The sequence below is a fragment of the Sebastes umbrosus genome, chromosome 17 (assembly GCF_015220745.1).
Source record: "Sebastes umbrosus isolate fSebUmb1 chromosome 17, fSebUmb1.pri, whole genome shotgun sequence".
Lineage (NCBI taxonomy): Eukaryota > Metazoa > Chordata > Actinopteri > Perciformes > Sebastidae > Sebastes > Sebastes umbrosus.
This window is the reverse complement of record NC_051285.1, coordinates 8,764,157-8,776,758: the sequence shown is the minus strand read 5'-3', so window position 1 is coordinate 8,776,758 and position 12,602 is coordinate 8,764,157. Positions and strand designations below refer to the sequence as shown.

Below are 12,602 nucleotides of genomic sequence, written 5' to 3'. Positions count from 1 at the left end.
GTTCCGGAGCAGTGGGACAGATGTTGATTTTTCATCTGACAAATACAGCAAATACAGATATTATGTTGACAAAGGATGACAAATATATTATTCTAAAAACAAAAAATCAGAGAGTGATTCAGCATGAAGAATATGTGAATTTGTTTGACCTCTTCACCAATGGAAAAATCAAACTGGGTCACGCAATGAAGAAACACTCTGGAGATTACCTGTTGGAAGAATTTGGATCTGATGGTGTTTTATGGAAAAAAGTGAATGTGCGTCTAGAAATACAAGGTAGGTAAAAAAAATCATAAATGTTTTTGAATGCCAATCGTGAATTAAAGAATATTGTATATCTAAAACAGGAATTATAGAAGATATGTTAAACTTGACTAACGTAAAAGATGTACATTTTATACACTTTATCCCTTAGACTTTTCTATTTAAAATATGTGTGTACATGTGTATTTTAATAAGGTGTCTGCTTCTAATAAGTCTTAACTTTACTGATAGATCCAATTCAACGAGAAGTATACAGTATGTTCATAATAATCTTTTTTTTTTGCCATATTGCTTTTATTAGCGAGGGGAAGGATTGCAGGCAACCATAGATTTCCACTGATAAGCTTCTTAGGCCACTAGACTGCAAGAACGCCCCATGAAAAAATATAATAAAATAATAAATAACAGGATTTTATTAACCTAAACCTGCCGATGCAAAATGTGATAAAAGCAAGCAATGCAAAAGATAGATGACCGGTGATGAGAGATCAGGTTTGAGGCAACAAGTTTTAAATTTTTATTCCATATTGTCAGTCTTCCATTAAGTTTAGTCATTAACTGTTATATACTCTTTCTGATGAAAAGGTTTGAGTAGTAGAGATGGCTCTATACCACTTTTTAATGTCCGATACCGATACTGCAACGTTGAGTATCTGCCAATACTGATACCTATCCGATACCGTCTTTAAACAACTTAAACAACTAAGTTTAATGAATTTAATAAAGTGATGAACACTTTAATGCATCAATAATTAGAATACAATAATATATATTATTCTGCATAATAAGTACTTTAACTTTTGGTACTTTAAGTATATGTTGATGCTAATTTTTATGTACTTTTACTTGAGTAGCCTAATATTTTGAATGCAGGACTTGCAGCTAGCAGTATTTCTGCTTCTACTTAAGTAGAGATCTGAGTTTTTAATTGAGTTTTAAAATTTTTCAACAATCTAAATAGGAGCTGGAATAGATAATGGCTCTATAGTTAACAGAGTTGGTAGTGGATTTCACTTTACATTTTGTACTTTAGATACTGTATGTTATTCTATGTTTGTCTTCCAGCTCCTGTGTCAAAGCCAGCTGTTTCCCAGATGTGTTTGTCACCAGAACAGATGAACATCAGGTGCTCCTCTGAGGGAGATGGAGTAGAGTTCAATTGGACCTTGAACGGTTTCTTACTGGTGCCGACCAGCCAGTTCCCGAGCAACATGACAGCGAACATCGAGTCACTGACTGGAAAAAAAACTGAACGAGACAAACCGAGTGTTTCATATGTTACCATCAGCTTCCTCGGTCAGCAGACAGGAAACTTGATGTGTGGTGTTTGGAACAATGTGAGCAGAGATGAAACAGTTATTCATCTGACAGGCTGTAAAGGTACAGTGTTTAAAGGATGCTTGCTATCTTTTCTAAATATCAGCTCTTCACTACTATTTCACAGTTTTCATTTAAAAAAGAACAAATCAATTAAATTTAATTAAATCCCTTATTTTCTGGCTGCATGGGTAATTGGCTAATTAATAGTAGAATAAAAGAATAATAGAAAGAATAGATTTTTTTGCTATCTGATACTGTACATCACTGAAGTCTTGTGGGTGGGAGTGGGAAAGTATCCACGTGGAATCTCAAACTGTCTTCTGTCTTATGTTTTTTTAATATTATTTTCACATCCACTGCTAATGTAGATGTTACTGTATGTTGAATACCTGATGGCAGACAAACAAATGGACAAGAATTATTTGAGAAACACCTTTGTAGCTTGGAAACTGACAAGTCAATGTCATCATAATATCTAATCATGTTTGATATTTGTTTGTGTTTTCTAGATTTTGTTTCTTCCTTCCCTGTTATGATCGTGGCTGTGACAGCTAGTGCTGTCACTCTCCTTCTCCTTGTGGCTCTGTGCCTTGGCATAATAAAACTTCACAACAAACCAAGATCCACAACTGTTAATGAGGGTAAGTTAAAGCTGTTCTCCCATGTCTTCTTCTATCTCACTAAGGACCATATTGAAATTAAGTTAGGTTAACATCATTTTATAGATTCTGAATCATTTTTTTCCACGTCTCAGATAGCTATTGCATTACATTCATTTAAAACCATGTAAATCACTTTGTAAAGAAAACATGATGTCCTCTTTGATAGGTTTCATCACATTTCACATCTGTTTTTCATTTTTCCAGATAACACTGAAGAGGACGTTATCTACACAACTGTTAGAATAATACAGAATCCTTAAACATTATTAAGCGCCAGCCATAGTTTGAACCCTAACATCTCCCTTGCTGGGAACCTTACCCAACCTTGAGATAAATAAAATCATCAGATATCATTGTCTTTTTGGCTTGAAAAAAAGGTGAAAAAAATAATATACATAATTTCTACTCAGACCATTAAAGCGTACGAGAAAAAGATAACTCTGATACAAACAAGTTTTCTTTTACTTTATAATTTTTTCAACAATTTCAAAATAAATAGTGTAACTCTTGGGTGACATTTGGATATACACTGTTTCTGCAGTTATTAACAGAAGGAAGAAGTACAAGCTGCAAGCAATGTAGTGATAGAAGATGAAGCCAAAACTCCTAACATTTAATTACATTATGGTCACGGCTGTGACACAAAGTACACGTCAAATAATTTGTCAATAACTGTCATTTTAGGTAATTCTTATCACGCTGATTTATGTTCAAGGGTTCATTTCTCTGATAAGTTTGGTTTTAATTAGTTATTTGATGCTATACATACCTTAATACCGCGGCTCCCCCGCCCGATCACTACTGCGCAGACTCTGGCTCCAAATGACGTCAAACTCTCAAGCTGGCAGCTCCCATATCCGGGATATTTTGGCTACACTTCTGTACAGCGGGAGAAAGAGGAGACGCATCGTCCATCTTTACATACAGTCGATGGGTAATATAAATAAAAATGACTTGACTTGAATGAAGACTTTGTTCTGCTTAAGGCGTCTCCCTTCTGCAAAAACAGTAACTACCAGAGTTGCAAGTAATGTAGTGATCCTCACTGGCCGCATGGTGGAGCCAAAGGTCATAACCAGAATACGGAACGGTATCTTTGGTAACTTCTTGTTCATTTTAGTATTGCTGGTAACTTTAAATCCCCATTTGATGCAAAGAATTGTTTCCAGCTCAACTGTCCCTTTAACCACATAGGCCGCAATAACTTTCAAACCATAGGCTCTTTAATGATTGCAGTGGAAATTGTACTGTACCCCTATAGAGCATGTTTTAAAAGACACCTTTTTCTAACTTCTGTTTTGTCAAATAAGCTACATGCACTAGTCTAGTGATCAACTGACAGACTCGGCCTCTATTCTTTCTTCACTTGACCACAAGGTGGCAACAACATGCAACAAAAGGCTGCTGTGTGAGAAACCTTGTGACTCTTGGCCTGATTATAATGTATTATCTTTAGTGGAACTAGTGCATGGTCCTCAATACATCGGGACAAACTGTGCAAACCTTTGGCTTGAAAAAATCTTTCAAAGCCAACCAGAGAAGTTCAAATTGTGGCCAAGATGCAAACAACTATAGCAAAACACTCCAGTATGCTGACTATAGAGAGGGTTAAAGTGGCTTAGCCAGCATTCAAAGTTGTAATGTTATTTCTAATTGGATTAAAAGTTTTTGGAAGACACAGTACCTTTAACAGTTATTATCTGTCCGTTTGTAGAAAGTTGATTCTGTGTGTGTGATAAACTGTATATTTACACAATAATAAAGCACAAAGGTTTGTGGTATTGTTCAGCCTACTCCTCATGTTTAGGTATATGTTCTATGTTGATGTGTGTTTTAAAGCTTCTTGTAAAAAAAAAAAAGGATTTTATTCAAACATTTTGTTAAAAAATAATCATTTTATTTTGAGTATCTTTTAGTTATTCTGGGCATATATAGAGATTTAATATTATGTATATTTTATTGCTTATTCCCATAAAATGTCCCTTAAATAACAAAATATGAAAATTATGTGAAATATTTATATTACAATTCAACTGTCAATATCCTTTTGTATTTTATCTATATTACAACAAAACGCTGTTTCCTATCTTTAACTATGAACACAATCTTTCTCTAACCTTAACCAAGCACTTTTAGCTTAAACTTACTTTTAGCACTGTAGTTGAGTTAGTCCCGCTAACAATAATTCTGACATTTCAGATTTATTTAATCAGTTGCGTCAACATTTTGCAAAGTGAAGTTTCCTAAATCCCTTTCTTGGTCAGCTTCCTTTATCATGTCAGACAACAATGACATGTCATCATATCACTTAGTCATCACTAGAATAAACAACTCACCACATTTTCACTGTCAAAAAAGTCCTTCAGCTTCATGGAGGGAAGTGTCTGTCACTCTTTGGGCAGAGATGGAGTAACTGAGGAAGAGAGAGGGAGAGGATGGTTGAGGATTGTTAACTTTGAGCGTGGTTCCCTGTAACAACTACTCACTCTCACATCATTAACTACTCCTCGCAATACACCGTAGTACAAACCACATCCGTCTACTCCTCTGGAGCACAGCAGCTCCAGAGGAGTAGACAGATGAATGTGGTTCCTCTGGTGCTGCATCGTCTACCAGTTGAGCCGGAAATCTCTTTCACTTGTTCATTGACATGTTGTCTTTTGCACTGTCTCCCAAAATGGGCTTTTTAATACCTTACTATTCATTGCAGTTACACACAGAATGTGCTAAGCGGGCTGCTCTTTTGCACATCACGATCCGTCAATGCTTTTACATTGACTTACTTCGTAATAGGGATGCACAATTAATCAAGATTTTATCAAAATCACAATATGGACTACTTTAATTTTCAAATCACAGGAGAATAATTATGTAAAAATGATCATTCCTTCTAACATCGCAAATCATGTCACAATTGCAATATCTGTCAAAATAATCACAATTCGATATTTTTTCAAAATCATTCACCTTATAAGTGTCCTTAATGAAACAGTTATGTTACCAATGTTTTGAAATTCTTGTAACAGTATTCAAATTCTTAGGCTACATAAAATATACTAAAATAAACAACATAAACCCGTAGACTTGACTTTCATATCACCTTACACCCCATCATGTCTCTCTCCATCTCAATATCTCTCTATATCAAAAGGTTTGCCATCATATCTGCGGTTGTGTGTTTCCAAAAGAGGCATACTACAATCTTCTAGTTAACCATCTGTCTTTCCACGCCATACTACACTATATGCCAATCCACAGCCACAACATTTTAAACTGACTTTGCACTTAGGTCATATGGAATAACACTTTCCCTACTTTCTCCTTCACTACCCCTGTGTGTTTTTATGGGGTGACTGCAGGAGAGAGAAGGAGGGCTTCCCCCTCTGCCTGACACCCCAGCTTTGAGAACATGTGGCCTGGGAATAATTGGGTTACAACTGCAGCCGTCCAATGAGTTGGCCTTGATTTGGAGAATGACTCCATTTACTTTAGTCTGACTGCCTGCTGCTTCCACAGCTGCAGCTTTTATCCTCCTATTCAGGCTCAGGATTTTAATGTATAGGTCTGGCAGCCAGCCACATGAGAGAGTGGAACACAATCCCAGCATTAATATACTAAAACCACATTCAATGGGTATAAGACAACAAAATACAATGATACACTTTATAATGTAAAATCTTAATATTTAAAAAAAATGTTATTCTTTAACTAAAAGACAGTCTGAGGTGATGTTTTCACTTTGGCAGCTGTTGTAGACAAAGGCCAAATCCTGTGTCCCAGTTCCATAATATAAACAAAGCAGTGTACACATGTAGAAAGTGCAGCACTCGGAGCACAAGTTTTTTAAACTTATGTGCACTTAGAGTAAGAAAAAACCTTGTAATAAGAAGTGATGGTAATCAGAAATACTGCAACTGTGATGTGAAGTTTTAACACTTCATATAAGCTTCACAAATATTGATAACTTTCTTCATTTTCTGAGCTGTATCACTAGTCTGCTATTTTTTCCAGCTGTGAGTAGCCTCTTACAGTTTTTCTCGATTGTTTACACACATTTTCTGAAAGCATGCCTCATACTCTCAGAACTCTACACACAAATCAAAAAACACACACACAATGGGCAAAACCCCTCAATTCTCCTGCAAAATGAAACTTTACATTCAAAACAATGTTATTTCTTCTCAAAATGGTATTTTGTTTTCAAATGACACACACAAACCATCATATGAATAGACATTTATAAGAACCAGTTGAACACTGATGTGCTCAATGTAAAACACTATGATGAATGGAAAACACTTCTTCTCCATTCATCATAATGACTTAGGCCTTTTTTTTGTTCAGTGTTACACTTACTACAGACAGTACATACATAAGTGTGTTGTAAAATATTTTAGAATATTGTTTTTATACTCAGAACACACAAATACACAGTAACAAATATATTTTATTTTCCCCACAAAACCAATGTACACAGTGTACATCCCAACCAACACAAAGTTGCACATACAGTGGAAAAAAAACTATGCTGCATCCTCTCTTCTGTTTCGGTCTGGCCACAGCACCTCATCCACATCACAAGCAATGTTTTCCCTGGCCGAGCAGCGGGGGAAATATCGCTTAGCATGTCAAATCCAGCCATGAAAAGCATCAACTGATTGCTAATTGTAACACTGTGTGACAGGTGTTTGCCCATGTGATGAGTCAGTGTGCATAGTAGGGCAATTGACTTTAGAATTTTGAATGACAGTGTGTTCCTTGTGAAAACGAGATTTTCTTCATGAAAATTGTGCCAAATGCAGAGAATTGTGTGTAGTGTTTTGAAAAAAAGTGTGTTTTAGAACTGCAATTTGAGTGTAAAGCAGGAATTGTGCTTGTAGTTTAGCAGAATTGGTTCAGGGGGTTGGTGCATGAGTTACATGTTGTGGTCATTGTGTGTCAAGTACCAGTATTTGTGTGTAAACAATTGAGAAAAACTGTAATATTCTCATTTTGACTTGTCATAGAAAAAAACCCACACAGGTGTATCCAGTAGAGTTAATGATGTTCAGTAAGCTATGCCAGTGAATCATGTATAATATAAGGGCTTTACCTTAATGGGCTGCAGACTTAATTAAGGTAATGAATTACACCTGCTGGGTCAAAAGTATCCTTCAACACTATGCTTTGAAGTTAGTAACATACATGCAATTCATTTTTACACCAACAAGTATAAGTAGCTTAGTAAATTACAATTTCAAATGCAGTAGTCACATTACAGTTCGCTAACGTTACTAGCTAAAGTGCACTTTGTGCAGTCTGTACTCACTTGAGTAGTGCGTAACTTTCAGCGGGGTAGGGTCGTCTCAAATCGAATTCTCTGCGGCGCACTGACCGGAAATGTCCTCCTGTTGGCTGAAAATGCACCGGTATGTTTACGTATTGTTTTATTCTGTTATCTACGTATGTTTGAATAGTGCTCGTGGCTCCGCCCCTTCCGCTACGTAGCCATAACGGCGACAGTTAAGTGTGGAACGTGTCCAGCGTTCCACATTCGACAACGAGCTGATCGTTTTGAGTACAACATCCGGGTACTTTGAGTGCACTGCATTTTGCCATACTTCCCAGTGTGAACGCACTTATGCACTCAAAATAGTAAGTGTAAGTACGGAAGTACGCGGATTGGAACACACAGTGCAAATGTACTACGGAGTATTAGGGCCACATTGAGGGAAAAAGTATTTGAGATTTACAGAATAAAGTCATAATATTACGAGAAAAAAGTCATAATATAACGAGAATAAAATCATATCTTTACGAGAATAAAGTGGTAATATTACGAGAATAAAGTCATAACTTTACAAGAAAAAAGAAAATAACTCGTAAAATTACTACTTTATAATATTGACTTTATTCTCATAATGCGACGACTTTTTTTCTCATAAACTTGTGACTTTTTTCTCGTAATATTATGACTTCATTCTCATAATATTACCACTTTTTTTCTCATGAACTTTTGACTTTTTTCTCGTTATATTATGACTTTTTTCTCGAAATCTCAGATTTATTTTTTTTTCCTCAATGTGGCCCTAATACCCCATCGTACCGTCGTACCATAGACCTACAACAATGATAAATAAAAATGAAAATGTTAACAATAAACAGTTATTCATTTCCATTTTTAAAAGTCCACAGGGAGCCACTGGAGAGGAGCTAAAGATCCGCATGTGGTTCCAGAGCCACAGGTTGCTGACCCATGGATTAACGTTACACCCAAAGACTTGACACCACACACATTTTTAGACTACTTCGACCAGCATATCACAAATAAACTTTGTCTGGTCTTGATAGTCAGAAAGGAGAACATACTGAACGACTGAGTATATTCACGACACACTTGAGGACAGGTAAACTTCATCAGAAGTCAAGGACAGGTGTTGTGTTGAAATCTGTTACCTGTACCTTCTTCTTCTTCTTTAGTGTTTATTGGCGGTAGGGAAACGAGTTTAGAGGCGCACTACCGCCACCTACTGGACTGCAGTGCGGAAAGTGCGGAGCAGTATTGTCAGGATAAAATAAAATAAATTAAATTAAATGAAATTAATATTATTCCTGTTGCTCTTAAGTAATTGATTAGAAGACTGTGGCAAAACAATTCTTGAAACCTCGCGAGAATATTAAATATCACGTGTGATAATGATAAAAATAACAATAATAATAATAACAATAATAATAATATGATAACGATGATAAAAGTTATTATTTTGTTCTTTGTTTAGCTCTTTTTTTTACTGTGTTAGCTGATGCATCTTGTTTTTTGCACTATCCCCTTCGCTGCTGTACACTGCAAATGTCCCCACTGCAGGACTAATAAAGGAATATCTTATCTTATCTTAATAATAATTACCTTTATGCCACAGTTTGCAAGGAAAAGGCCAAGAATAGAAAGGAAAACACTACATTTGAATGAAACTGCTTTATGAAATGGTGGATGGAGAGATTTGAAAAGGGAGTAGTAAGGTGAACTTCATCTGAGCTGACATGTCTCTGTTTGAAACCTGATGAACTGGCTTTATAAAATAATTATCACTCACTCATGTCACACACCATAATTTGTTCAGACATGTCATTATAATATTTTTTATATGATGTTCTTAGAGAGATTACATCTATTAGTACAGAACCCTGTACAGACAGGGAGGGATGTTCACCAACAGCATATTTTCAGGCTGCTGTTAAGACAATAGTGGATGCACTTAACCTTTCGTCAGGGCTAAAGGTGTTACATCTCAGGGTCATTCTTGTTATTTTGTTTTCATGGCAACCTCTCAACAACCCCCGCCTGTTGATTAGCCCATCACATGGATGACATCAGAGGTCAAGGTGCAGCATTTGGTCATCAGATTCTTATTGCACACATCCCTACCAACAATGTGTACTTCATCAGCCAAGGTTGTGGCAAAAATGTTTCCTCACGCAGTCCATCTTCCTTATCGGAAACTTCTCCATCAATCAAAACAGGACCAAACCTCTCCCAACCCTCCTCCTGCTTTCTACTTAGTTTCTTCTCATCTGGAAATAAGATTAACGGGGGTCAAGGTCTGCGAACATTGTTATTAAAGTGGCGTTATTCACTTTTGGACTGAGCAGTAGCCGGTTAGGTTTCGGTCAAATTCTCAGGGTCACTCAGACAATGAAGCCTCTTATCTCCCAACAAAAGCTCCTCGGTCAGTGAAGTAGGTGAACACCCTGACACGCCCAGCTAAGGCACTTAGAGGGGGGAAATGCCTGTAATTACATGAGTTAATAAAAAATGAATGATAAAAACAGCCTTGGACTCACCACTGCCCTGAAATAAAACATTCATTTAGTTTGTCAAGAACACTGCTTTATAATCTACTTAACTTTTGAAATGTTTCCACAACCAGCCTCAAAGCTTTGCCACCCATTATAACTTCTTTACGGTCATTACCCAGCCTGAATCGCAAATGAATAAAACGGTCAAGTAAGCATTCATGTCGGCGCAGAACACAATGGCTCCAGTGTAGTCTCTGTCCAAAAGGGGAACCACTTTGATGCACAAACAGAACCTGCCAGAAAGTTTTGTGTCATTGGGGTTTCAGAGCGACGAGCCAGTGAGTGAATTCACATCCCGAATGGACGGGAATGAGACATGATGTAGCTTAGTGGGCCGAATGGGATCGTCATTTAGACAAGACCACACAAGTTTGAAAGTGCATGCACAAACACACCTGCACCCAAATATATGCATGTTCATGTAAGTAAATAGAAACACGTGCATTTAAGAAAAACTCTTACATGCAATCACGCTCCCACCCACACACACACACACACACACACACGCCTCTTTTTAAGCCCCTGCCACTGGTAACCATGGAAATAGCAAGCAAACAAGTGCTGTCATTTGGCAGGCCGGCTGCTCGCTGGCCTCCGTCTATGGGAACTACTGTGCTGTGTCAGATGTATGATGGGATGTCATATAAAGGCCTGACTCAATCATTAAACTACAGTAAGGGTGGTGAGGTAGCTGACATGGATATATTTGCCCTAGATTTACTTTATGTGCTTAATGGAAAAGAAGAAGATGAATGTCCCACAGACCAATAGTAGCCCACTTGTGTTTTGATTCATAAAAATGTGTGAGCTGTGGTGGGAAGCTGCAGGGGCGATTCATACACATGCACAGTCAAGGGCGTAGGTTTCGTTTCAACACTGGGGAGGGACACATATTAAGCGGGGGGTTTGGGCTTCCTCCCCTCGGAAGCATTATGGTGAATTTTTATGCACCAATTTTTGCCTTTTCTGCATCAAGTTATGGTGGAAATGTCTTTATTTACGTAAAGGAAAACACAAAAGTCAGGTGCTAGGTGACAACTCAATCATTGAATCCACAAGAGTCAAAGCTTTCACATTAGTAAGTGTACACTTGCGTCATCATCTATGTGTATTTGATTACGTTGAGATCATCTGTTCCAGCGGCGGAGCATCGTAAAACACTTCATTCAAACTTGACAGAAACTAAATAAAACTCACCAAAACCGTCGTCGTTAGTCTTTCCAGCAATCACCAACTCTGGTTTGGTTGAAATAAACCTCTATTTCACCGAGTTTCCCCCCGCTGTCCCTCTCTCTCTCTCTGCTCGCTGAGCAGCTGAGCAGCTCTGGTTCTTCAGAGGCACACCATTAAATTAGCTAAATAAAATAACAAACATTGCCCAACCCCACCGCCTACTATTGTTTATATTCTAAGGAACCTCTCGCCTGTTTTCCTGCTTTATCACCCATAGACATGCAGTTCAGAGGATGAGATCGGCACATGCTGCACGCATATGCAGATTTCAGAGGAGACTGGCGGCGTTGAAAAAAGCCTGCCCTTTCAAAACTACTCGCTGACTGCTAACGTTACTCACATTAAATAGCAGTCTTGTTTTGGTACAGTTGGCTTTCACATGATAATGCGAACTGTACAAGAGTAAATATGAACTGTACTCCAGAACACTTTTTGACTTTCCAGTCATAACCCAATTCAATTATGACTGGAGACTGTTTAGGGATCCCAGTATGCAGAAATATTCAAATACACCATTTTTAGAATAGGCAAAAATAACACATTTATACTGCATGCAAAATAAATGCATGTTTTTTTGCCCCAAACTGCATGTGATTATCATAAAGTGGGCATGTCTGTAAAGGGGAGACTCGTGGGTACCCATAGAACCCATTTTCATTCACATATCTTGAGGTCAGAGGTCAAGGGACCCCTGTGAATTTGGTCATGCCAGGTTTTCCTCGCCAGAATTTAGCTTAACTTTGGATAATTATTTAGCCTCCTTCCCGATAAACTAGCATGACACAAATATCTAGAGCCCGCTACAGCCTCTTAAAGACAGTAATGTCGACCGGGATCGCCGTCTCAGAGGGTCTGATAATGATTTTTTAGGGGTGTTAAGATGAAATTTGCTTGAGCACCCCTAAAAGGAGTCTAAAATCACCACTGGTAAGCTGTTTTGCATTTTGGTCATGATAAGCCATCAAAGTCAAGAATAGAATATTTAAGGATTTTTGGGCTCTAACTTAAACATTTTCCTAGAAACCATTATAAATGCTGGCCATTGATGTTACATGGGAATGTCTGCTTAGCATCAGAGGCTATAGCAACATTTCTGTTTTGATGGATCTGATCGCTCAAATCCACCCACCACCGCGTTGCTTCCAACAGCCACAGGCTTTAATAGAGCTATTTTCATGCTATGTTGTCTAATTTTAGCTGACAATGTGCACACTTACGATATATAATGGCACAGACCAAGATACTTGGCTTGTGCTAAGGAATATTAGCATCCATTTTTTGGGGCAA

General features: G+C 37.6%; 2 protein-coding genes across 3 annotated transcripts in view; one reads left to right on the top strand and one right to left on the bottom strand.

The window, feature by feature from the left end:
- p4ha2 (procollagen-proline, 2-oxoglutarate 4-dioxygenase (proline 4-hydroxylase), alpha polypeptide 2) overlaps positions 1-8,610 on the bottom strand; it is a 51,463-nt gene extending 42,853 nt beyond the window's left edge. Inside the window, exons 1-3 of the mRNA XM_037748239.1 lie at positions 8,595-8,610; positions 4,583-4,659; positions 3,016-3,125 (exon numbers count right to left, since the gene is read on the bottom strand). The gene's annotated coding sequence lies outside the window, so the exon portion shown is untranslated. The remainder of the gene's footprint in view (positions 1-3,015; positions 3,126-4,582; positions 4,660-8,594) is intronic.
- Positions 55-3,005, top strand: LOC119475485. 2 transcript variants are annotated; one of them, XM_037748248.1, is made up of 4 exons: positions 55-276; positions 1,330-1,644; positions 2,094-2,225; positions 2,451-3,005. In XM_037748248.1, the coding sequence occupies exons 1-4, from the start codon at positions 63-65 to the stop codon at positions 2,504-2,506; spliced, it is 717 nt and encodes a 238-aa protein (XP_037604176.1). In that variant the 5' UTR covers positions 55-62; the 3' UTR covers positions 2,507-3,005. The 2 variants fall into 2 exon arrangements, with proteins under 2 accessions (XP_037604176.1, XP_037604175.1); XM_037748247.1 differs by having other exon boundaries at positions 2,094-3,005.
- Positions 8,611-12,602: the final 3,992 nt, after the last annotated feature.